Consider the following 27,618-nt stretch of genomic DNA (forward strand, 5'->3'; position numbering starts at 1 on the left):
GGTACTCAAGGTACCCTCCGCCACACACCGTCAGGTGGCTTGCAGAGTATGGATGTAGATGTAGATGTAGACGTAGACGTGTAATTTGCTTATTTATGTGTCTTATGGGGCGAAATATTTCTCTTAAGATTTTTCATTTACATACAGTCAGTTTCCTTTCTTATGTCTTTTCCCCTGAAATTTAATTTTCAGTCAATTAGTATTTGCTGTATAGTAAATTAAAGTGATAATTTATTTGCATTCATCAGTGCTTTTTGAAACATTTATTAATAGTGTTGTAAGAGATGTTTACTCAGTTCTCTTGTTACCTAGTTACACAATGTTGTCAGTATATGTGAAGATATTATTCTTGGTCTTAGATTCTGATACAGTTTGTAATTATTTTACTGTTACATTATTTTATAGTTACAATGGTATTTAATAAACCGTTGATTTCGCATCCTCTTTGTCGACTCCTGGTTTAATTTCAAATTCATCAGATTATTTTTAAATTCATCAATTAAACCCAACTGATGGTAACTCGTAGTGGAAACATAAATAAATGTGACTGTATAAGGTCATTATGTACGGCAATTACTTAGTTAGTTTCATGTTGCATGGATCATTTTCATGATAAATCGTTATAATATGGAAAGAGACATTTTACATTCAAGTCGGAAATTAATTTGTAAGACTTTTTATTCAAAACAATACATAGATATGAGTTAGTAATTCCTACCCATCATCTTGTACACATATCAATACTAGAAATGAATAGAACATGTTGTCAAGGAGAAACTCTTTCAAATTGTTTTCAAATTTTACTTTTCTGTCCGTCAGAGATTTTACATCGTTGGGTAAGTGACCAAAAAATTTTGTTGCAGCATTGTAAAACCCATTTTGTGCTAAAGACAGTAAAAGCGGTGGCTCGTTATTTTCAGGCTACTATTCCTTGCTGTAGGGGCTGTGATTTACGATTATTTTGTCTAAACCAGCAGATAAAACAGAGGCCTCGTTAATGGCGCGAGGCCTGCACGACCTTATAGCAACCGTTATAGTTCTGCATTATTCTGTTACACTGGGGGTGATTCCACGTAATGAAACAGAGAGAATGTAAGATTACAGGACTAATTTATTAAACAGTTGAAAATTAAACAATAATACAACCAAATGGGTGTGGGGAGAAGAAAGATTCAAGTTCAGCAGCCTGCCCCAACGTACGTTCATGACAAGCCACGATAGCAGGAGAAAAGGAATTTTAGTAACGATCGCCATATTATCAAATAGAATCCCATTTAGTAAAGGAAGGGGTTGCAGGCATGCAACGACTGCCACCATGAGTCAGCCAAAGACCAAGAAAGATGCTACTGTGCGTGAATCGCTAGTTAGCCTCCCGTACTAAAGGAGTAAAGCCCGCAAGACGCGAAACTATTCATAATGACCTATCAGGTTCCCTCTGGGCCGCAGGGCGCTAATCTACAGTGCACGTCGGCGCACATGCTTACCGGACTTCATCTCCTGGAAGCAGCACCTCCGGTCTCCGGCAGGGTAACACTAGAACTGCACTACTCCCCCTTTGTCCACTATCCACCCGCGGAAGGCGGTTGGCGCCTACAGGCGAAAAACGGGCGCACCTGAACTGGCCAATCAGAGGGCCGGAATCTCACAGGGCGGCGACCTCGCGACGCTAAAATCGAGCAGAAATAGCGGTTACAATGTTGGTAAGGCAGGATGGGGAACTGAGAACAGGAGAAACTTTGGCCACTACTGAATGTTCAAACGACACCACGTGCTACCCTGGCAATCGAAAAAGGGATGGGAAACGGGAAGCCATCATGGCTGCTAGGAAGACTGCTGCCCTCGCCCATAAATAAAGAAAATTTCTAGCGCCAAGCTCCTCTCACAGATCAGTGTGAGACAAGCTGTAAAAATCGTGAAATAAATCAGGCAACCCATAGAAATTATTAATATTGCCTGAATTATTATTTTACCGAATACCAGAATGCTGGGATTAGAAACATGAAATACGAGCACTGAATTGTGAATGAAGTGCACGTCTTTCAACAGCCTTAATGCGAAGTAATGAATGTGACTTTTCCTCCTGGCGTTGCAATCACGCATCTATCGGTATTAACCTACCCAACATGCACACACGAATTTACATTAACAAGAAAGTAAACGGCGAGAAGAAGAAGAAGAAGAAGAAGAAGAAGAGAGGGACAGGCAGCTAGGCATGTGTTGGTAATCGCTGCGGCAGCCGGCCCGTGTTTAAGCTCTGCAAGTGTTTGCGCCTGCCGGAGACGGCCTTTAAGCGGCAAGTGGGGTAAGGAGGCGCACAATGGGCGGCAAACAGCAGCAGCAGCCTCGTTAGGCGCGGCTGCTGTTTCCACCCCCAGCCACCCCAGACATTCACCCCCGGACACCCACTCCCAGCCCTGGGCTAGCTGCGCCACCGACCTCACTCCGTCAGACCCACCCTCTTCCGCAGTTCGTCCACTGCTTCGCCCCGATGTCAATTGTCCTTTAACTTGCCTGTAACAACTCACGCGATATTTTCCTTCTCGTTTACACCTAAGCGGTCCACGTTTAGGGCTGCTCTGTCAAACGTTCGTTATTCTCATCACCTTCCTACCATTTGTACACCAGTGGCCATTAAAATTGCTACACTAAGAAGAAATGCAGATGATAAACGGGTATTCATTGGAAAAATATATTATACTAGAACTGACATGTGATTACATTTTAACGCAATTTGGGTGCACAGATCCTGAGAAATCAGTACCTAGAACAACCACCTATGGCCGTAATAACAGCCTTGATACGCATGGGCATTGAGTCAAACAAAACTTGGATGCCGTGTACAGATACAGCTGCCCATGCAGCTAGAACACGATACCACAGTTCATCAAGAGTAGTGACGGTTTCAATTGGTGAGAGATCTGGAGAATTTGTTGGCCAGGGCAGCAGTCGAACATTTCCTGTATCCAGAAAGGCCCGTACAGGACGTGCAACATGCGGTCGTGCATTATCCTGCTGAAAGGTAGGGTTTCGCAGGGATCGAATGAAGGGTAGAGCCACGGGTCATAACACATCTGAAATGTAACGTCCACTGTTCGAAATGTCGTCAATGCGAACAAGAGGTGACCGAGACGTGTAACCAATGGCACCCCATACCATCATGCCGGGTGATACGCCAGTATGGCGATGACGAATACACGCTTCCAATGTGTGTTCACCGCGATGTCCCAAACACGGATGCGACCATCAAGATGCTGTAAACAGAACCTGGATTCATCCGAAAAAATGACGTTTTGCCATTCGTGCACCCAGGTTCGTCGTTGAGTACACCATCGCAGGCGCTCCTGTCTGTGATGCAGCGTCAAGGGTAACCGCAGCCATGGTCCCCGAGCTGATAGTCCATGCTGCTGCAAACGTCGTCGAACTGTTCGTGCATATGGTTGTTGTCTTGCAAACGTCCCCATCTGTTGACTCAGGGATCGAGACGTGGCTGCACGATCCGTTACAGCCATGCGCATAAGATGCCTGTCACCTCGACTGCTAGTGATACGAGGTCGTTGGGATCCAGCACGGCGTTCCGTATTACCCTCCTGAACCCACCGATTCCATATTCTGCTTACAGTCATTGGATCTCGACCAACGCGAGCAGTAATGTTGGGATACCATAAACCGCAATCGCAATAGGCTACAATCCGACCTTTATCAAAGTCGGAAACGTGATGGTAAGCATTTCTCCTCCTTACACGAGGCATCGCGTTTCACCAGGCAACGCCGGTCAACTGCTGTTTGTGTATGAGAAATCGGTTGGAAACTTTCCTCATGTCAGCACGTTGTAGGTATCGCCACCGGCGCCAACCTTGTGTAAATGCTCTAAAAAACTAATCATTTGCATATCGCAGCATCTTCTTCCTGTCGGTTAAATTTTGCGTCTGAAGCTCGTCATCTTCGTGGTGTAGCAATTTTAATGGCCAGTAGTGTATTATCATCATTTCACTCTACGGAATTCGTGAAGGAGAGCAGAATGAATGGGCTGTAGTTGTGGCGGTCATCGCACAGAAGACTGGTTTGCTGCCCACGGTAGTCAGCTCTGTGCAAGCCTCCTAATGCCTTTACAATTTCTTCAACCTACATCCATTTAACTAGGCTTACTGTAGACAAGGCATCGTCTCCTTCCACATCCTACCTCTTCTTTTAACTTGGTTTCTCTACCCAGTTTGATTCAGCGCTTCTTCGTTTGTTATTCGATCTATCCCCATTACCTTCAGTATCCTTCTGTAGCGCCACATTTCATAAGCTTATGTTCTCCTTTTCTCTGAACTCTTATCGCCCTCACTTCAATTTTCAGTAGGACGAATACCTATGTAAAAAACCAACTAAGATTGTAATTTACGTTCGTTTTTAACAAATTCCTCTGTTCCATAAACGATTTTCTCGCTTTCACCACTCTCCATTTTACACTGAAGAGCCAAGGAAACTGGTACACTCGCCTAATATCGTGTAGGGTTCCGCGAGCACGCAGAAGAGCCGCAACACGAGATGGCATGGACTCCACTAATGTCTGAAGTAGTGATGGTGGGCACTGACACCATGAATCCTGCAGAGCAGTCCACCTCTTGTGAACAGCACGTTGCAACCATCACAGATATGCTCAATATTATTTATGTTTTGGGAGTTTGGTGGCCAGAGGAAGTGTTTAAAATCAGAAGAGTGTTCCTGGAGCCACTCTGTAGCAGTTCTGGACGTATAGGGGGTCTCACTGTCCGCTGGAATTGCCCATGTCTGTCGAAATGCGCAATGGACTTGAATGGATGGAGATGAGCAGATAGGATGCTTACGTACGTGTCACCTGTCAGAGACACATCTAGACATATGAGGGGTCAAATACCACACCAGTTGCACACGTCCCACACCATTACAAAGTCTCCATCAGCTTGAAGAATGCCCCACTGATATGCAGAGTCCATGGATTCAAGAGGTTGTCTCCGTACTCGTACACGTCCATCCGTGCGATACAATTTGAAACGAGACTCGTCCGACCATGCAACGTGTTTCCAGCCATCAAAAGTCCAATGTCGGTGATGACGGGCCCAGGCGAAGCGTAAAGCTTTGTGTCGTACAGTCATCAAGAGTACACGAGTGGGCCATAGGCTCCTAAAGCTCATATCGATGATGTTTCCTTAGATGGTTCGCACGCTGACATTTGTTGATGGCCCAGCACTGAAATCTGCAGCAATCTGCGGAAGGGTTGCACCTCTGTCACGTTGAACGACTCTCTTCGGTCGTCGTTGGCCCCGTTCTTGCAGGGTCGTTTTCCGGCCGCAGCGATGTCGGAGATTTTATATTTTACCGCATTCCTGATATTCACGGTATACTCGGTAAATGGTAGCACGGAAAAATCTCCATTACATCGCTACCTCGGAGATGCTGTGTTCCATCGCTCGTGCTCTGACTGTAACACCAAGTTCAAACTCACTTAAATCTTGATAACCTGTCATCCTAGCAGCAGTGACCGATCTAACAACTGCACCGAACACTTTTTGTCGTACATAGACGTTGCCGACCGCAGTGTCGTATTCTGTCTGTTTATATATCTGTGTATTTGAATACGCATGCCTATACCAGTATGTTTGGCACTCCAGCCTATATCCTAGTTTGAATACGTTATCCTTCGAGAAATATTCTAACTCCAATGCCATCTCTGACAGAATTACAATGTCATCGCTACCTCAGGGGTTGTACGTCTTCTCCCTGAACCTGAGTTCCCTCCTCAAATTTCTCCTTGGCTTCCCTTGCTGGTTGCTCAATGTACTGACTAAGATAGGGGATAAAACACAGCTCTGTCTCACTCCGTTCCCAACAACTGCTTATTTTCGCTCTTCGTATTTCATCCATGCCAGCTTCAGAACTTCATGAATGTATTCCATCTGTAAATGTCTGTTTGCCTTTCTTCAACCTATTTTCTAAGATACACTATGTGATCAGAAGTACAGGACACCCCCAAACGTTTTTCATATTAGGTGCACTGTGTTGCCACGTACTGCCTGGTGCTCCATATCAGCGACCTCAGTAGTCATTAGACATCGTGAGAGAGCAGAATGGGGCGCTCCGCGGAACTCACAGACTTCGAACGTGGTCAGGTGATTGGGTGTCACTTGTGTCATACGTCTGTACGCGAGACGTCCACACTCTTAAACATCTCTAGGTCCACTGTTTCCGATGTGACAGTGAAGTGGAAACGTTAAGGAACACGTACAGCACAAAAGCGTACAGGCCTACCTCGTCTGTTAACTGACAGAGACCGCCGACAGTTGAAGAGCGTCGTAATGTGCAATAGATAATTTACACAAACCATCGCACAGGAATTCCAGACTGAATCAAGATCCTCTGCAAGTACTATGACGGTTAGGCGGTAGGTGAGAACAATTGGATTTCATGGTCGGGCGGCTGCTCATAAGCCACCCACCACGCCGGTAAATGACAAACGACGCCTCGCTTGGTGTAAGGAGCGTAAACATTGGACGATTGAACAGTAGAAAAACCTTGTATGGAGTGACAAATCACGATACACAATGTGGAGATCCGATGGCAGGGTGTGGGCACGGCGAATGCCATAATATTCTCTTCAGGTTGATTTCCCTTATTGGCCACTTCTGTATATTCTTTCCAGCCTTCAGTTTTCCCTTGTTTGGTTATCACGGCCTGCCATCTGAGCTCTTCGTATCCGTACAGTTGTAAGTCTCTTCCTGGAATGTCTCCAGTTTTCGTGCAGACGACACCTCTTTCCCTTAGTCACGGATCCTTCTGCTTTTGTCGTCTAGCAGTTCCTGCTTACCCATTTTGCATTTTCTATCAATCTCACTTTTAGCCGTCTCTATTCCCCTATTCCCTCCGTGAACTTTTTATATTACTTCGTTTTGTCAATAATTTATTTATCAACCCAGACTAAATTATTGCCTTACTCGTTTTAGCACTAGGAATGTTGAAAAGGTTCTGTTTTTCTGAGGAAACCATGTGTAAATCGTTTAGAATTTTAAATGTATCAAAGTCAAGAATAAATTACTAAATCACATGAAGCTCTTAGAATGCATTGCTACAATAATGCGAACCATTTCGTTTGTTTCAGTGTATTTTGCAGCCTACGTCGAAGCTAATACCTGATTTAACTACAAGGTTGGAACCTAGTAGTCATAATTAACAGTTTTCCTCTGCCTAGAGAAAATCATATTATACAGGTGCGCCATGAGATGTAAACAATGAAATCTCTGTCATGTAGTCGGTTGTAATCGACTGCCTGTCTTAAAATTTCGGCCGCGAATCTTGAAGCTACGTTTTTCCTAGTGAGACGAAGACTGGCGTTGCATATTTTTCCAGAAGTCGGTATTTCCCCTCTGCCATCAGCAAAGAGCATGCGTCACAAACGTTAAATATTTGTTATGTTAATGAACAGAGTAAGAGATTACACCGCTCCCTGACGAGTAAAGAGATGGCTCGCCAGCCGTGTTTACACAGCTCCCAAGACACCCGAGTCCGCGGAAGACGACATTAAGGTGGATACACTCTCGATGTTCCAAGTACCGTTTCTGTCTAGCGGATGTGGCTTCCGAGACAGGGACTTTTCGGTAGGTAATTAGTTCTACGAATATAGAGGTCTGTCGTACGTGGAAACCACTCAAGTTTTATAAAACCTCTCAGTGAGGCAGTCCCAATCAGAAGAAGGAACATCGCGTTTAGCTGGTGCATTTTGAAAATTATGCCTGATTTATGGAAATTGCTTCCGGCGTACTGAAGAAAGGCAGAGGGCATAAACATACACAGACAGAAAAAAATCGCAGCACAAGAAAGGACCTGCGCGACATTAACGAAAGTTGGCAATCGTGTTTCGACATCTGAAAGATGATATATATTCACGTTTCGCGGCAGTCACGCCACTGTGAGGCTACTAATCAGGTTTGCTTTGAATACGCTCTGTAACGGTCGTGAGCGTTAGTTATCTTCGAGATTGGACATGGTGAGTTGACGTTAATCAAAAATGCCTTCAAGGCGACAAGACGCCATTATCTACATCTCATTCAGTTTGAACGATGTCGTGTAATAGGGCTATGTGAATCTGGATGTCCCTTTCGCGGTATTGCAGAAAGAACTGGCAGGAATGTAGATCATGTACACTGCTGCTGACAGCGGTGGCCACAAGAATGAACGGCCACAAGAAGATCGGACTACGGACGGCCACGTAGCACTGCCGAGTAGGAAGACAATCGTCTACATCTACATCTACATCCATACTCCGGAAGCCACCTGACGGCGTGTGGTGGAGGGTACCTTGAGTACCTCTATCGGTTCTCCCCTCTATTAATGTCTCGTATTGTTCGTCGAAAGAAAGATTGTCGGTATGCCTCTGTGCGTGCTCTAATCTCTCCGATTTTGTCCTCATGGTCTCTTCGCGAGATATACGTAGGAGGGAGCAATATACTGTGGTGAAGGTATGTTCTCGAAACTTCAACAAAAGCCCGTAACGGACTGCGTTTCCTTAGGATTCTTCCAATGAATCTCAGTCTGGCATCCGCTTTATCGAAGATTAATTTTATATGGTCATTCCATTTTAAATCACTTCTAATTCCTACTCCCAGATAATTTAGGGAATTAACTGCTTCCAGTTTCTGACCTGCTATATTGTAGCTAAATAATAAGGGATCTTTCTTTCTATGTATTCGCAGCACATTACACTTGTCTACATTGAGATTCAATTGCCATTCCCTGCACCATGCGTCAATTCGCTGCAGATCCTCCTGCTTTTCAGTACAATTTTCCATTGTTACAACCTCTCGATATACCACAGCATCATCCGAAAAAAGCCTCAGTGAACTTCCGATATTATCCACAAGGTCATTTATATATATTGTGAATAGCAACGGTCCTAAGACACTCCCCTGCGGCACACCTGAAATCACTCTTGCTTCGGAAGACTTCTCTCCATTGAGAATGACATGCTGCGTTCTGTTATCTAGGAGCTCTTCAATCCAATCACACAATTGGTCTGATAGTCCATACGCTCTTACTTTGTTTATTAAACGACTGTGGGGAACTGTATTTAACGCCTTGCGGAAGTCAAGAAACACGGCATCTACCTGGGAACCCGTGTCTATGGCTCTCTGAGTCTCGTGGACGAATAGCGCGAGCTGGGTTTCACACGATCGTCTTTTTCGAAACCCATGCTGGTTCCTACAGAGTAGATTTCTAGTCTCCAGAAAAGTCATTATACTCCAACATAATACGCGTTCCAAAATTCTACAACTGATCGACATTAGAGATATAGGTCTATAGTTCTGCACATCTGTTCGACGTCCCTTCTTGAAAACAGGGATGACCTGTGCCTTTCTCCAATCTTTTGGAACGCTACACTCTTCTAGAGACCTACGGTACGCCGCTGCAAGAAGGAGGGCAAACTCGTTCGCGTACTCTGTGTAAAATCGAACTGGTATCCCGTCAGGTTCAGCGGCTTTTCCACATTTGAGCGATTTTAATTATTTTTGCATCCCTCTGTCATCTACTTCGATATCTATCATTTTGTCATCTGTGCGACAATCGAGAGAAGGAACTACAGTGCAGTCTTCCTCTGTGAAACAGCTTTGGAAAAAGACATTTAGTATTTCGGCCTTTAGTCTGTCATCTTCTGTTTCAGTCACAGAGTGTCTGGACTTTTGTTTTGATCTACCTACCGCTTTGACATAAGACCAAAATTTCTTAGGATTTTCTGCCAAGTCAGTACATAGAACTTCACTTTCGAATTCATTGAACGCCTCTCGCATAGCCCTCCTCACACTGCATTTCGCTTCGTCTAATTTTTGTTTCTCTGCAAGGCTTTGGCTATGTTTATGTTTGCTGTGAAGTTCACTTTGCTTCCGTAGCAGTTTTCTAACTCGGTTGTTGTACCACGGTGGCTCTTTTCCATCTCCTTCGTGTTCGGCGTATCGCTCTGGCGGGTCGTACTGCATCTCCAGCAGCAGTCTGAGCAGCAGTTGGCACCACAGTCACACAACGAACTGTTACAGATCGATTACTTCAAGGACAGCTCCGAGCTAGAAGTCATGTAAAGTCCATTCTCTTAATACCAAACCACCGCCATTTGCCACTTCAGAGGTGTCAAGCGAGAGCTCATTGGAGGGCAGGGTGGAGTGTTGTGTTTTATGATGAAAGCTGGGTCTGCCTCGGCGCCAGTGGCGGCTGTGTGTTGGTTTGAAAGAGACCAGTTGAGCACCTACAACCAAGCTATGTGCGAGACATACTGAACCTACTGGTGGAATTATAATCCGGGATACGATTTCGTATGACAACAGGAGCGCTTTCGTGGTTCTCCCACTCACCCTGACTGCAAACCTGTACGTCGGTCTGGTGATTCGAACTGTTGTCTACCGTTCATGAACTGCGTTCCGAGTCGTGTTTTCCAACGGGATAACGCTCGTCCATCCACCGCTCTTGTAGCCCAACATGCTCTACAGAGCGTCGAGACGTTGCATTGGCCTGCTCGATCACCAGATCTGTCTTCAGTCGAACACCAGTGGGATATCATCTGACGACAACTCAAGCGTCATCCACAAGCAGGGTCAACTGTCCGTGTGTGGATGACCAACTGCAACAGGCATGGAACTCCATCTCACAAACAAACGTCCGCCACCTGTACATCCCAACGTATGCACATTTACATGCTTGCATTCAACATTCTGGCAGCTGCACAGGTTACTAATGTACCAGCATTTCACATTTGCAAAGGTTTATCTCTCGCTTACATTAACCTGTGATCTTGTAGTATTAATCACTTCAATATTTTACCTAGAAAAATGTATTACCGAAATCTGATTACTCGACGCATTTTTTTTTTTTTTTTTTTTTTTTTTTTTTTTTTCGTGTTCGGATCTTTTCCGTCGTATGTGTCACCTTCCAAATTCTGCAATTCGCAACAAAGTTGTATTTAAACTTTACGTATATCCCGAGCAGAGAATATACTTTGCCCTTTAAAATTACTTTTTAGACGTTCCATTTCCTCTGTAATACCATTATCGACGACATTTTCACGTGATCAGCACAGTGAGTGCCAATAAAGTAGACTACCAGTGAGCTTCTGATAAAGCCCTTATGTTGTACTAGAACACCAAAGTAACAAACAGTCCTCTTTTCGAACAGGATACGCCCGTGCAAAGAATTCAGATAACTAAAATATTCAAGTAACCTCCATTCGCCTTGCGGCTTCATTACTAGTAGATAATTCAGGTAAATCAAGAACACAGCAGATTTAACCAAAAGAGACATCAACATCTCCTCCTCAAAGTTTTCGTTATTAACTGGACAAGATGTCGGCGAATATGTCGTGCCCATCTTGACAAAGGCTGTATCATTAAAATGTCTGTTACTAGATGAAATGTGAAGTGTTGTTAGAGGAGGCCGAAATGCACGCGTTTAATTACACGCTGACTGGCGCGAGGTCTGCAACAGTTAAGGGAATTAATAGTAGCAAAACAGGAGGTACTGGTAGAATACTTAACTTTAATCCATAATTGTAGAACATCGCTCTTGATGATTCATTAATAGAATCTCAATATCAAATGCTATGGCGCCTTGCTAGGTCGTAGCAAATGACGTAGCTGAAGGCTATGCTAACTATCGTCTCGGCAAATGAGAGCGTATTTGTCAGTGAACCTTTCCTTGCAAAGTCGGCTGTACAACTGGGCGAGTGCTATGACGTCTCTCTAGACTTGCCGTGTGGTGGCGCTCGGTCTGCAATCACTGACAGTGGCGACACGCGGGTCCGACGTATACTAACGGACCGCGGCAGATTTAAAGGCTACCACGTAGCAAGTGTGGAGTCTGGCGGTGACACCACAAAATGTTAGCGGTAATAACCATTTTCTGAGCAAGAAATTGGATTACCAGCGTCAGATTTACTGTCAATGGGTAAAAACGCTTCACCCAGAAGACTTTTGGAATACAGAGACCATATGTAAGTTAGCCTAAAGCAGTCCGTCGTCAGGCCACGAGTGCCCCACTGGGACCATCCGACCGCCGTCTCATCCTCAGTGGAGGATGCGGATAGGAGGGGCGTGGGGTCAGTACACCGCTCTCCCGGTCGTTACGATGGTATTCTTGACCGAAGCCGCTACTATTCGGTCGAGTAGCTCCTGAATTGGCATCACGAGGCTGAGTGCACCCCGAAAAATGGTAACAGCGCATGGCGGCCTGGAGGGTCACCCATCCAAGTGCCGACCACGCCCGACAGCGCTTAACTTCGGTGATCTCACGGGAACCGGTGTATCCACTGCGGCAAGGCCGTTGCCCAAGTTAGCCTAAAGCGTCTAAATTATTCAGTGCGAGAGATTTCAGTTTGTAGTGGATATCGGCATAAAGACGAACTGTTGCGAATACTTCCTCACAAACAGTATGAAACTAAATGTAGCAAACCAAAATAAGTAGTAGACGCTATATTATTAATCATAATTCCCACTGTAATGTTCTGTAAAGTAGTAAGCCTAGACAACACGTGACCGTAAAACGTCAGCCCTCTAACCACCCGCTGTAGCAATTACGTAACTTCACCTCTGACAGAGACTAAACAGCCAGCGTTCGTCAGAGTTTTCACCGAGATCTTCGACTCGCCCGGAACGTGCCAGCAAGTTTCTCCACAGCAATTCGGTTACAGGCCGGGAAGTTTCATCACTATGCTCCAAATGTCTGGAAGCTATTGATCGATGTTTTAAGTTGCACGTACTGTCTGCGTTTATGTAACTACACTAATCACCATTTCCACATTAGGGTTTCCTCTTTGCTAATATTGCCTCCTCTCCTCCCTTCTTGTTTTTCTACCTAACTTGTCCTTTTGAAAAAGTTTTGTATATGTGCCTTTGTGAAAGGCGAGGGTGCTTGTTGCATTTCTATTCACTCTAATGATACGTACGGCTTTTTTTTCAAATTCTGAGGCTCTTAGCTCTCTAATAACCGTATCAGGCATACTTCTGAAGTAGCATTTAAAAGGATTTTTTTTAATTTCTCAGTTTTGTATAACAGTAGCACCAGAGTAACCAGTGTCAACTAACTGACCTGTAATTTAAAGGTAATACTTTATAATCGTCGTCGGGGATTCAGCATAAGCCTATTCCGTCCTCACAAAGTTTATGCACCTCGTTTCCTCGGCCGACCTGTGTTTCTCCTTTCTTCGGAGTTGTAGTTCAGAATTTTCTCATTTTTCACTCTATTTACAACCTATTTCCATCTATCAGTGTATTCAAATATTTCTTCATTATTGGAAATGTACATTCAATTAAATTCGAACATCTTCGTTCTTTATTAAATTTCTTTCTGTACAGCCCCTTGTTCTTCTCAAGAAACTCATCTCTTCCGCTTGCACACTCATGTTCAGAAAAAAAACAGAAACATTGAACAACTAGAAATAGGACTTTCATATTCACAGGACACGTCAGTTAGTACGTTCTGCAGAAATGGTTAGCACTTCAGTCATCTTGGTTCAGCATGTGTCCTGTTGCCTACTAGGCAAAGGGTCGGTCGTGGACCCTGATAACTTGTCCCATGCGTAATGGCATCGATGAGGTTCAAATGGCTCTGAGCACTATGGGACTTAACTTCTAAGGTCATCAGTTCCCTAGAACTTAGAACTACTTAAACCTAACTAACCTAAGGACTTCACACACACCCATTCCCGAGGCAGGATTCGAACCTGCGACCGTAGCGGTCGCGCGGTTCCAGACTTTAGCGCCAAGAACCGCTCGGCCACCCCAGCCGGCGGCATCGATGAGTATAAGACACGAATGGTGTCCTGTGATATATCGCCATACATGCTGCATTCACCTGGTTCCAAAATCCCATTTGTTTCGTGAAACATTCTGCACACACCCATTGCACTGCCGAAACACTTCATCCCACAAGAGTAACAGTTTCCCATGTCAATAATGGCCATCTTGAAGCTCACGTATTTGACTGTACGGCTCGCGCATACGTCTGCTCGAGTCACACTGACCCATTACGTTCCGTTTATAGCGACAACAAGAGCCGCAGGCACATTTTACCAGTCGATGGCGTTGCGCCGCGATGTCGATGTTGACCTAGAACCGGTGGGCGACATGGTTCAAATGCTAATCATTTCTGCAGGACATACTAATGTACAGGTCCTGTGAATATGAACGGCCCATCTCTAGTCGTTCAGTCTTCTGTTTTTTTTCTGAACGTGAGTGTATTTTACTGTCACCTTTCTTTATCAGTTAACCAACCTTCGCTCCCATAGAGCAGTAAATGTATCGTCATAATTTCATAAAGTTTGATTTGAGTGTCTGTTCTGATTATGTAGGTAAGTGTTCTGTTTATTGTGCTACATACTGTTTGAAATTTTCATCCATTTCTTTATCATAGTCATAAGTCGCGGCTCGGCCAAAATATTTATAACGTTAATTATTATTTTCCACCGTATTGCATATTTGCTTTGAATGGCCATTGCTTTCGTCTTAAGTTCGGAAATTTTTAGATTGTTGTATGTATCCATTTGATTTAGTGGGTGGGAGGTCGTCTTGGATAGCAGGTCGCTTAAGGCGAGGTGTGTTTTCCAGGACATTCAACAGAATGGACTCCATAATGCTCTGTCCGCATCAGTTGGACATGAAACCAGACAGCTTACATTACTGAAACTTCCTGACAGATTAAAACTGTGTGCCGGACTGAGACTCGAACTCGGGACCTTTGCCTTTCGCGGACAAGTGCTCTATCAACCGAGCTACCCAAGCACAACTCACGACCCGTCCTCACAGCTTCAATTCTGCCAGTACCTCGTCTCCTACCTTCCAAACTTCACAGAAGCTCTTCTGCGAAACTTTCAGACGAGGTACTGGCAGAATTGAAGCTGTGAGGACGGGTCGTGAGTTATGCTTGGGTAGCTCGGTTGATAGAGCACTTGTCCGCGAAAGGCAAAGCTCCCGAGTTGGAGTCTCGGTCCGGCACACAGTTTTAATCTGACAGGAAGTTTCATATCAGCGCACACTTCGCTGCATAGCGAAAATCTCATTCCAGCTTACCGAGCGAGGTGGCGCAGTGGTTAGCACACTGGACTCGCATTCGGGAGGACGACGGTTCAATCCCGCGTCCGGCCATCCTGATTTAGGTTTTCCGTGATTTCCCTAAATCTCTTCAGGCAAATGCCGGGATGGTTCCTTCGAAAGGGCACGGCCGACTTCCTTCCCCATCCTTACCTAATCCGATGAGACCGATGACCTCGCTGGTTGGTCTATTCCCCCAAAACAACCCAACTCATTCCAGCTTACATTACTGATTGCTTGCATTCTTTGTATCCCTATCTCTGACACTTTCCATAAACTCTATAGGGTGAAGATAAATTAAACGGACGTACTGCAGGGACGGATTCCTGACTCGAAATTGAGGAAATGCATCGTTGCCACGGTAGATGGCGCTGAGAACTGAAAGATCCTCTGATCCTGTGCCTTGTGTTCGTTTGAGTTGCAGGCTGTGCGACTGACGCAGCGTACTGTAAGCAGCAGAAGGGTCCTATATTCACGTCGGGAACAAGAGGAGATGCTGTTTGTGTCGCGGCCAATCGGATGGAAATGGTCGAGAGGCAGCAAGGCTATACCAAAACAAGTCCCCTCACAGACACCAACCATGTCACACAGCCATTTTTGGGCGTTTGTGTGATCATGAGTCCATTCAGACAGACAAACGTGATGACGGGCCACGTGCATGGAGGCTTTACTAGGGTTCGTCCCAAATCTGGCGCACGCGCAGTGCGCCGCCTCTCTGCACGTTCATTAGTCTACTGCAGCAAGGCGCCTAAACTGTAGGACCATGTGGTCTGAAGAGTGACTGTATCCGCCACTGGTATACGTTCTGACTGCAGTACAACTCGAGTCCCAGTGAGGTCAAGCTCTTGTTGTGGTTATTTAAAACCACAGGGTTCGAAGATAACGAGCTACTGCGCGAGGGACTCTGCCTTTTACTTCCTACCTAACTGTGCTCGTTTTCACAGTTTTGGGCCGTCTACTTAGTTGCATTAGGTTGCCATCATCTTCTAAGTAGCACAACCGCTTGTCTGGCGTATCTTGTGTGGATTCGAGCGTAAAGGATCGTTCAAACTTTAAATGAAGTGCTCCCTCACTACGCAAAGCGTCATCTTAGCGAAAATTACTAACATTCTTAAATAATTTCAATTACGACAAATAAAAAAATTATAGATAATACCTCTACATGGGGTCGTAATTGCCCTCTGCTTGGTACCTCTCGTCCGCCTTCGTAACACATTTAAAATCACTAATTAAAATGTCAGACGAATGGAAAAACTAGTAGAAACCGACCTCGGGGAAGATCAGTTTGGATTCCGTAGAAATGTTGGAACACGTGAGGCAATACTGACTCTACGACTTATCTTAGAAGAAAGATTAAGGAAAGGCAAACCTACGTTTCTAGGATTTGGAGACTTAGAGAAAGCTTTTGACAATGTTGGCTGGAATACTCTCTTCCAAATTCTAAAGGTGGCAGGGGTAAAATACAGGGAGCGAAAGGCTATTTACAATTTGTAGACAAACTAGGTGGCACTTATAAGAGTCGAGGGGCATGAAAGGGAAGCAGTGGTTGGGAAGGGAGTGAGACAGGGTTGTAGTCTCTCCCCGATGTTATTCAATCTGTATATTGAGCAAGCAGTAAAGGAAACAAAAGAAAAATTCGGAGTAGGTATTAAAATCCATGGAGAAGAAGTAAAAACTTTGAGGTTCACCGATGACATTGTAATTCTGTCAGAGACAGCAAAGGACTTGGATGAGCAGTTGAACGGAATGCACAGTGTCTTGAAAGGAGGATATATGATGAACATCAACAAAAGCAAAACGAGAATAATGGAATGTAGTCGCATTAAGTCGGGTGATGCTGAGGGAATTAGATTAGGAAATGAGACACTTAAAGTAGTAAAGGTGTTTTGCTATTTGGGGACCAAAATAACTGATGATGGTCGAAGTAGAGAAGATTTAAAATGTAGACTGGCAATGGCAACGAAAGCATTTCTGAAGAAGAGAAATTTGTTAACATCGAGTATAAATTTAAATGTCAGGAAGTCATTTCTGAAAGTATTTGTATGGAGTGTAGCCATGTATGGAAGTGAAACATGGACGATAAATAGTTCGGACAGGAGGAGAATAGAAGCTTTAGAAATGTGGTGCTACAGAAGAATGCTGAAGATTAGGTGGGTAGATCACATAACTGATGAGGAGGTATTGAATAGAATTGGGGAGAAGAGGAGTTTGTGGGACAACTTGACAAGAAGAAGGGACCGGTTGGTAGGAGATGTTTTGAGGCATCAAGGGATCACAAATTTAGCATTGTAGGGCAGCGCGGAGGGTAAAAATCGTAGAGCGAGACCAAGAGATGAATACACTAAGCAGATTCAGAAGGATGTAGGTTGCAATAGGTACTGGGAGATGAAGAAGCTTGCACAGGATAGAGTAGCATGGAGAACTGCATCAAACCAGTCTTAGGACTGAAGACAACAACAACAACAATTCAAATGTAAGCAAAATTAACTACTTCATGTAGGAATATTACTTCTAGCCTCATGGCTTGTTTATCTCCGATTAACAGACTTCTGTTTTGGCGATTAAAGCAGCCACTCTCCTATGTGGTTTTGCAGGCGTTGTTGAGTGTTTGCTTCCCTGCCTCACGTGGAAGGTCATCGCCGGTGAGTGAGCTTCTTTCGGCAAAGGCGCTGGAGATGATAAGTAGCCAGCACGGGCAGCCGTTTTGCGCAGCTCACGTGGCACAAACTCCCCGTTGCAGAAATTCAGGCGCGTTCTCATAAATGTTGATGGCGCGCAGAGGAGTGGCGCAGGCTACCAGCGGATGCCGTGACGTCACGCGGTGCCACTCCGGGGTGCCGTCACAGAGGGTGCCGCGAAGATTTCACGTTCAGCGCGCAACTATTACAGCTCTTCAGAACAATCAGACCACATTAAATTCATATGCAGAATGATCACAGTTTACAGACGACCAGCAATTCAAAACCGCTGTTTCTTTAACGAATCGGACTACCATTTATAAAACATATACTGGAAGTATGCATTTCAGACCTTTCGGGTCCGTCATCACGTGTGACTTGTCTTAACACGTGATTTTTTTTTGTTCTTGAATGAGGTGAAGCATATATTCCTGTCAAGAAAAGGTTTGATGTTAGGTTATGAATTTCGTAAGTCAAATGCAGAAAAGGTGTGCGAAATAGCGGAAAAACGAACGGTGTAAGCTTACCACATAATCGAAGAAAAGGGTTTTTAACTTTTTAACACCGTCATGCATCCTTCTCTCCATCCTGTTCATGTATATCACTTCATTCAAGAGACACATTTGTGTACAAACATTTGAAGCTGCAAAATATGGATAAAATGAAATTTATAAAACAGCTTCAAACATCTCACTACTTTACAAATGAGTTAAAGTATTAACTATTGAACGTTAAGCACGTAAAACTTTCGTGATTGAAGGTACAAAACCGTAACTGTGTTGGTTTTATTACTTTCAAATCACTCACCCAATGAAAAAGAATAAAAGCAGCCGGCCGCTGTGACCGAGTGGTGCTAGGCGCTTCAGTCCGGAACAGCGCAGCTACTACGGTCGCAGGTTCGAATCCTGCCTCGGGCATGGATGTGTGTGATGTCCCCAGGTTAGTTAGGTTTAAGTAGTTCTAAGTCTAGGGGACTGATGACCTTAGATGTTAAGTCCCATAGCGCTTAGAGCCATTTGAACCATTTTTTGAAAAGAAAAGCAAAACTGGGGAACCAAAAAAGTGTTAACCCTTTTACCTGTTAATGTTTATTTTAGTCTTGATGGTAGGAAAAGTAAAGAAACCTCTTTTCGAGACACTATCCCTTCCATTCAACAAGACTGCCAAGCCCGTTGTAGGGGTGGTCAGTAATTAGATAACATGCAAATGACGTTTCGTGGTCGTAGTGGAATGGCTGGCTAATAGTATTCACGGAGTTTCTAAGTGTTCTGTAGACAGATACCTGGTAAAGACAGCGGCAATATCGGAACATACTGATGTCGGATTTCTGTATGTTTTGGAAAGCCACCACCAACCTCACTTGATGCTCAAGTTTTACCACATCAACACGAGTACGTAAAAGTTTAGTCGGGGTTTGATTTTATGTTTAAAGTTTGTTTGAAATCGCTATGTCCCCTCATTCTTAAACAGTCAGCGTAATTTACGTACCGTAAATTACACTGCGTCAAGACATACGCACATTTTCTTGCTTTGATACTTGACTTGCTGTGGTGAGGCTTGAACGTAAGATTAATTAGTAGGTTATGAACGCATTTTAAATTTTTAAACTCGGTTAGTAATTATATCTTTCTCGGGTAGCACCTGAAGAAGACAGCGAGTTACGCCGTCCAAATATCGTGCAAGAACAACGCTGATATCTTGCAGAACTCCCGACAACTCAAGATTTCATTATATGAAATAGTGAAAAACACTTTTTTTTTTGTGTGCCTGGATACTGTTAGACAGGCAGTCCGCAGTTGGGATTATGTGATCGTTTTAGTCGTTTCATTACTTCCCACACTCTCTCTTCCAACATATTCCCATTTTTCTGTATTCATTAAGTTGTTTTGTTTTGTTGAAGTTGTCTTTGTATTCCACATAGTCTGTAGTTTCAATAGTTAAGGCTATCTTTTAACTGGTACTTTTATTACTGTCCATGTTTAACACCCCTTGTAGTTGTTTCATCAAATACTGTTCATATTTTACTTTGCTCATTTATTTAATGAAAACTGTTACACAACCACTGCTTTGATTATAATGTTAATGTTAATATGCAGTACCACCACACTCTCAAACTGTAGGTTTCCTCAAACACCTCCATTTCATAAATTTATTTATTTCTGTTTATCTTATTGATATTGCTTAAGTTCCTTACGTATTCTGTAGTTACATTGATAACTGTCTCTTTAATTGGTTGTGTATGTTTCATACCTCCTGATGCAGCCTTGTCTAGCACTAATTTTATTTTACTTTATTAGTTTTGTTTATTAACAGAAAATGTTATGTAGGCATGCTCTTCCTATTTTGTGCTAAAGGTTTTCCTGTCTACTCCACTGTTATTTATGTACTGTTCAGTTTTTACTTTTTCATTGCAAAGATGTTACTTACTGTATGTTTCTACTTCAGTCTAGATGTGTTACTTCTCTTCCAATGTTGTTTGCTAACATTTAGCTTCTTTGGTGATAATACTCAGTAAATATCTGAAGATGGCCTAGTAAGCCGAAAACCGGTTAACGATAAAAGTAATATTGTAGAACAAAAGCAAACTGGTGTTTTTCATTTATTTCAATGTCAGATTTGTTTCTTAATCACTTACGCATTACCTATCGGTACTGGGAGCTGTGCATCTTGACACCAAATCCGATACGGTATTCCTCGCTACCTGCGTCGCTCAAGGACTCCTCATCCTGTTCTCATCGCTATCTCACATTCCTGGTCCATACTGCATGATCATGTGTCACTCGTGGAGAGCGTAACCTATCTTTCCTCCTTGATGAAGTTCGTCTCAAGTTGTACTGGACTGTGATATGCAATGAATTCCTCCAGCTTCTGTCTACAATGTCACCATAATGAGCATACTGCAACTGCAGCATAAGAAACACATCACATTCCAGAGGGCTGTTATGTTTTGTTCCTTGACATGTTCCAAGAGCATGTTGGCCACAGCCAGACTGCGCAATGCTTCTCTACTGATACATCGTCGAAGAGAAAATATGGTTGGGCCAGAACTCTGTTTCCGACGATTATAATACCACTATCTTCAACAGGGAAGTTAAAAATCATACACTTTACACAGTTATATCGAAAGTATCTAAACACCTACTAATGGACACTAATGTGGGGTGGGTCAACCCTTTGCTCTTGTGATGGCTTGAACACTGCTGGGGACCCTTTCAGTGAGGTGTCCGAATGTCTTTGGAGGAATGGCAGTCCATTCCTCTTCAACAACCGAAACCAGAGATTGGTTGGTTGGCTTCGGATATCAAGAGAGTAAACTACAGGGTCATCAGTCCCTTTTTCCTGAGGGAAGCAAGACTCAAGGTAAAACAAGACCCAAATTTAATTTGGGGAGGTTAAACGGGATAAAAGGAATGGGGAACCACACCGAAACAGAAAACGAAAGAAAGGAAGAAAAATGGGGAGAAAGTACACCACAGAATGTCCAGCCCAAAAAGACAAGGCGAGATGAACACACATAGGGAAAAGACGAACAACAAGGCAAACAAAATGCAGAGAAAGGATGATAGAGACTGAAATCAGAGGGAGGAGGAGGCCTCGGAGAGAAGGCCAGACTCCCACCCTTAGATGGTACGATAAGAAGCCCCCTTACGAATAAAGCATAAAGCTGAATCTACCCAGCAACGTAGGCAGGGTGCTCGGAAGGTTAATATTCCGCCGCAGAGCGGCTAAAATTGGGCAGTCCAACAAGATATGGACGACAGTCATAGGGGAGCAACAGTGAAACCGAGGTGGTTCCCTGCGACGGAGGTGGCGACCGTGTGTTAGCCAAACATGGCCAATGCGTAGCCGGCAAAGGACCACAGATTCCCTATCAGTGGCTCGCATGGATGACCGCCACACATTTGTTGTCTCCTTGATAACACGGAGTTTATTTGGTGTATAGAGGGTGTGCCATTCAGTATCCCAGATCGTGAAAACTTTGAGGCGGAAGACCGATCGCAAATAGGTCTCCGGCAGGCCAATCTCCAGAACTGGTTTACTGGTAACCTGTTTGGCCAGGCGGTCAGCAAGCTCATTGTCCTGTATCCCGACACGTCCTGAGGTCCAAATGAAGGTCACAGAACGTCCACTGTTTTCGAGGGCATATAGAGACTCATGGAGTGTAGTGATGTTGGTCGTTGGTCCTGCAGCGACGTCGGGGTCTTGATTCATCGCCAAGTGTTTCACTGGGTTCATGTCTGTACTCTGAGAGGCCAGTCCATTTCAGGAATGTTACTGTCCACAAACCATTGCCATGTGACACGGCGCATTGTCATATTGATACAAACAGCCATCGTCTGGGAACTGCTCCTGTACTCCACGCAGTACTCTGCTGTAAAATTTGGGATACTCTCCTTTAGTGTGTTTGAAGAGCAATTCTTGAGGGCTTTTCTTCCAGCAGAGTATGAATTTTGTAGTTGGGTACCTTTGACGCCCGCCCCCCCTCCCCCTCCCACCCTCTCCTTGGTGCGCCAAGTGCATGCTTGCCTCGATTAGGCCTTAAACCGGCCCTGGTTGTGGGCCATTCTTGGACCCTGACAGTGTATGCTGAACGTCCCAATCTGGTGTGTTGCAGCAGGATGCGCCACGGCCTCCGCCCCCGCGCGGCCACCGCCAGCCTGCTGCTGCTGGCACTGCTCGCAGCACTTGCCAGCTGCTCCCTCGCTGCCCCCCAGGCCCCCGCCGCCGACACCGTCTCTGCGGCCGCCCCCGCTGCTGCCGCCGCATCTCCAGCAGCCAGCGACGAAGACAAGTCAGACGAGGAGAAGCGAGCATGGCAGGACCTGAACGCCGGCTGGGGCAAGCGAGCGTGGCAAGACCTGGGATCCTCGTGGGGCAAGAGGGCGTGGCAAGACCTGGGCTCCTCCTGGGGCAAGCGCGCGTGGCAGGACCTGAATGCCGGCTGGGGGAAGCGTGCTTGGCAGGACCTGGGCTCTGCCTGGGGCAAGCGTGCCTGGCAGGACCTGAACGCCGGCTGGGGAAAGCGAGGATGGAGGGACCTGCAGGTGAGTCACACCGGCCACATCTCTCTGGAATAACACATTACTGCTGTTTTCGTGGTCTGCAGTCCTAAGGCTGATTTGACTGAACACACTGTATGAGCCTCTTCGTGTCTACATTACTACCGTAACCTACATCTTCCACCGTACCTGAGGTCGCTAATGCACACGACTGTGGTTGGGCTAATAGATGAGCCACTGCGAATCCTGCTGGTGGAAAATTTTTACTGTCAGTGTTTCGCCAGCAAGGGGAGGAGAGGTGGCGGAGGTAAGATTCCTGATGACAAATGTTTGCGCCAGTGTCTTGAACGAAATTCCACATCTCTCTGCAGTGTCTCAGGATGTTAATCCGACCATCAGATGGGGACGTCAGCTTGGTGGCTAGCTTGGTGCTATTTTAAAGAATTAGGCTATGTGCTGGCACTGGGTAGCACCCTGTTCCTCCTCTTCATCCATAACCACACAACCCCGACACTACACTGTACAAGCTCTACTATAGTCGTTCACATGAAACACATACAAACTTGACACTTCATTACACGTTGCAGGAAGGAAATAACAAACCTCCTCCGCTAGTACCTCGCCTAGAATGGCGATACAGGATTCCTGCATCTGTTCTCCTACAATCATTTACTGAGTATGGGACTACTTTTGTAAGCAGGCTGTTTAAGTTTTTATGTTGGTAACGCCACGTAGCGCTCTGTATGAAAATCACTGGCTGTGCTGTGTGCAGTCTGCGGCTGGTTGGCATTGTTGGAATATTCGCTATTGTAGTGTTGGGCAGTTGGATGTGAACAGCGCGTAGCGTTGCGCAGTTGGAGGTGAGCCGCCAGCAGTGGTGGTTGCGGGGAGTGAGATGGCGGAGTTTTGACAGCGGATGATCTGGACGTGTGTCCATCAGAGAGAGTAAATTTGTAAGACTGGAGGTCATGAACTGATATATATATATATATATATATATATATATATATATATATATATATATATATATTACGACTTTTGAAGACTATAAAGGTAAATACGTTGTTTGTTCCATATCCAAATCTTTCATTTGCTAAGTATGTCTATCAGTAGTTAGTGCCTTCAGTAGTTAGAATCTTTTATTCAGCTGGCAGTATTGGCGCACGCTGTACTGCAGTAGTTTGAGTAACGAAGATTTTTGTGAGGTAAGTGATTCATGAAAGGTATAGGTTATTGATAGTCAGGGCCATTCTTTTGTAAGGATTATTGAAAGTGAGATTGCGTTGCGCTAAAAATATTGTGTGTCAGTTTAGTGTTGATCAGAATAAGTAAAGAGAGTAATGTCTGAGTACGTTCAGTTCTGTTCAGCTGTTTGAAAATCAAATAACGTAAGAGGTTTACCGGCACAGTAATTCACTAATATTTCTAAGGGGACGTTTCACTTTGACTTCTGACTGTAATCTACATCCATTTGAAATTGCTTACTGTATTCAGTCCTTGGTCTCTCTCTACATTTTAACACGTACCTCTTCCCCCCGCCCCCACCCGCCACCCACACCACCACCACACACTTTTCGATAACGAAACTGACGATTTCCTAATGCTTAAACATGTCTCCTATCAACCAAACAAATCTTTCAGTCAAGTTGAACCATAAATTTCTGCTGTCTCCCATTCGACGGAGTACCGCCTCATCAGTTACTCTATATAGCCAAGTAATCTTGAACATCCTTTCGTGTTATGTCATCTATTGTGGGAGTCAGCACCGACGCAAACAAGGAAAGAGAGGAGTCCCGATGGCCAGTGGCAGGAATCCAAAGTGATATGTACATAACACTTGCAGATTTATAGAACACATTATTTCTAAAGAGGGAAGACATAACTTAACTTCTCGTTATCAGGGGGCTTGATGTGCTTCCTGTGCCTCTTACATGCAGTTACTTTTACACAGTATCACTGGTCGTAGAACTCAAGCTAAGTATCGTGCTACTGTTACTCAATACGTCCGCAGCTCTTGGTCTTGCGGTAGCGTTGTCGCTTCACGCGCACGGGGTCACGGGTTCGATTCCCGGCGGGGTCATGTATTTATCCTTCCTCGAGATGACTAGGTGTTGTGTCGTCTTTATCTTCATCATTCATCCCCATTACGGTCGGAGGAAGGCAAACCACTTCCGCTAGGACCTTGCCTAGTACGGCGGTGCGGGTCTCCCGCATCGTCCCCTACGCTCCTCGGAGTATGGGACCTCATTATTATCATTATTACTTAATGCTGATGGCATCGAAAGCGGCGAACAAACTGGGCCCGACCTGCGATGGGCGGCTGGTTAAGTCAGCATTGACAGGGGGCGTTGAACTCTGTCTTCTTGAAGGTATGGCGCTGCCCGCTCTTTCAATCAGTGCGTGCGTCAGAGCCTTCTTGATGGCGTTTCGCGGCGCGGCGCTGGTCGCTGTGCTGTCTATGCTTTAAGACTGCACATCTTGTATCACCAGTTTTCTAAAGCTTCGGATCTCTCATTATCCGAACAACTTATCGTGCACACTGCACTCCCTTACAAGGCTAGACCGGACGAATATCTTCAAAAAGGACTTTCTTCTACTTATATTTACACGATAAATTTCTCCTTTTGAGAAGTTTTACCCCCCTACGTCAGCGATTATCAGTTATTTTACTGCCCAAATTGCAGAACTCAGAACTTTCAGTGTTTCGTTTCCGAAGCCAATTCCATCAGCGTCACCTGATTTAATTCGGCTACATTCGATTACAGTTGTTTTGCCTTTGCTGATGTTAATCCGCACACAACTGTTCACCTGCAGCCCCCTGGCTCCTGTGTTCACACACTTTAATCCTGAGTAGATAGTGTCAAACTACTCACTACCCTCCCCTCTTTTCCATTCAAATGACAAAGAGGAAACAAGGTATTTATTCTAAATAACTGCAACGTACGCTATGTGCTGCACTCACAGCGGAGCTTGCCAGACTGAGGCATACGTCCACTCACTGATCTCTCAAACCTACCTGCTCGCCCTGAGCCGGCCGCTGGTGGCCGAGTGGTCCTAGGCGCTCCATTGTGGAACCGCGCCTCGGGCATGGATGTGTGTGATGTCCTTAGTTAGGTTTAAGTAGTTCTAAGTTCTAGGGGACTGATAACCTGAGATGTTAAGTCCTATAGTGCTCAGAGCCATTTGAATCATTTTTTTGCTCGCCCTCAAAAAAGTAACCAGACGTTGCAGGTAGGCACACACGAGTGCAGGTATCAGGCTCTACTGGACAAAGTGACCTGTATAGTTGCTAAGACTGTGCTAATTAATGAGAGAAGACAGCATCATGTTTTAACTTGCTCTGAAGACATCAATGGCACTCAGCTGCTCTTTCAAATCCTTCGCCATTACTGACAGAATTAGAATGTCACTAGGAAAGATCAAAGCTTTCATTTTTTCGCCCTCAACTTTAATTCCGTTTCCAAATTTCTCCTTGGTATCCTTTATGAGCTGCTCAGTGCACAGTTTGAATAATATTTAGGATAGCACTGGATAACACAGTGGGCCGGTCGGTGTGGCCGAGCGGTTCTAGGCGCTACAGTCTGTAACCGCGCGACCACTACGGTCGCAGGTTCGAATCCTGCCTCGGGCATGGATGTATGTGATGTCCTTAGGTTAGTTAGGTTTAAGAAGTTCTAAGTTGTAGGGGACTGATGACCTCAGATGTTAAGTCCCATAGTGCTCAGAGCCATTTGAACCATTTTGATAACACAGTTTTCCTTGTCTAATCAGCTACATGCTGCTTTGCCAGCAGCTCTAACTTTCACTTACGCTGGGGCTCATCGACACGATCATCAACTACACAGCGCTTTACTGGGTTTCTAATTTAATACCTGACAAAAAAAAAGTGAAGCATTCAGAAGACATGGCTGGCTGTCTCTCTAACTTGGTACTCATACACATCACCGTCGGGTATTTTAGCGATAAGAGCTGCAATTCTCTGTGACAAATAGGACGACAGAGCGCATTAGTGGTGTTCATGTTTAGTGTGTCTATCAGGACTGGTAGGGTATATATGGGGCGCGAAGAGCGTCAGACGTGAAGGGATCAGCTTGAAAGACTCACCCATGCTGTGTACCCATGTGAGACAGCATTATCACACTGTCGAGTCACATTAATGCGATCAACTCTCGAAAGCTTGAATAGCCTCATTTCGCAGCGCACACTGTTGCGAGACGTCCACGAAGAGAGTCAGTCTGCTTCTAGAAGATACCGACAGGGACACGAAGCCCACCGACTGCAGGATTCTCGGTTGATGACTCGTGGCGTGAACAGTCCGATCAGGATACAGCCACAGAGTCTCGATTGCGTTTAAATCCGGGGAATTTCGTGTCGACTGGAGTACGGTAAACTCATCATGGTGCCCTTTAGACCATCAACATAGACTGTGATCTTTGTTACACGTTGAGTTTTTCTGCTGGTTAACGCCATAGTGCCGAGCAACCACGAACTGCATGTAGGGGCGGACATGGACTCCATGGATAAATGCATACTTTTGTTGATCCATTATGCCTTCCGAAATTACGAGATCACTCAGGGACTGTCCTCTGTCCTAGACGCTTCCGACAATTGTTGCACTGTGTTTACTTCCGGACGTTTCACGCAAATCACACCAATTGCCCTCTGTCCAGTGGAGGATAAAACGTGGTACATCTGAAAAGGCCACCTGATACCATCCAGAGAACGTCCAGTTGTGTCACTGGCGTGCCAGTTCCATCCTTCATCACGACTGAAAAGCAGTGGCATGGATGAATGAACTAGGCGATTGCTGTAGAGGGCCAATCGACACAACATTCGATGAATGGTCATTGAGGAGAC

At 44.9% G+C, this 27,618-nt stretch overlaps 1 protein-coding gene and 1 pseudogene across 1 annotated transcript in view; one reads left to right on the forward strand and one right to left on the reverse strand.

Annotated features, from left to right (window-relative positions):
• LOC124622394 (prothoracicostatic peptide-like) overlaps nt 1–27,618 on the forward strand; it is a 618,742-nt gene that overhangs the window by 320,770 nt on the left and 270,354 nt on the right. The window contains exon 2 of the mRNA XM_047148083.1: nt 22,380–22,806. Within this exon, the coding sequence (XP_047004039.1) occupies nt 22,381–22,806 (426 nt within the window). The 5' untranslated portion in view covers nt 22,380. The remainder of the gene's footprint in view (nt 1–22,379; nt 22,807–27,618) is intronic.
• LOC124623315 lies at nt 12,206–12,323 on the reverse strand (annotated as a pseudogene).

Source organism: Schistocerca americana, chromosome 7, assembly GCF_021461395.2.
Source record: "Schistocerca americana isolate TAMUIC-IGC-003095 chromosome 7, iqSchAmer2.1, whole genome shotgun sequence".
NCBI lineage: Eukaryota > Metazoa > Arthropoda > Insecta > Orthoptera > Acrididae > Schistocerca > Schistocerca americana.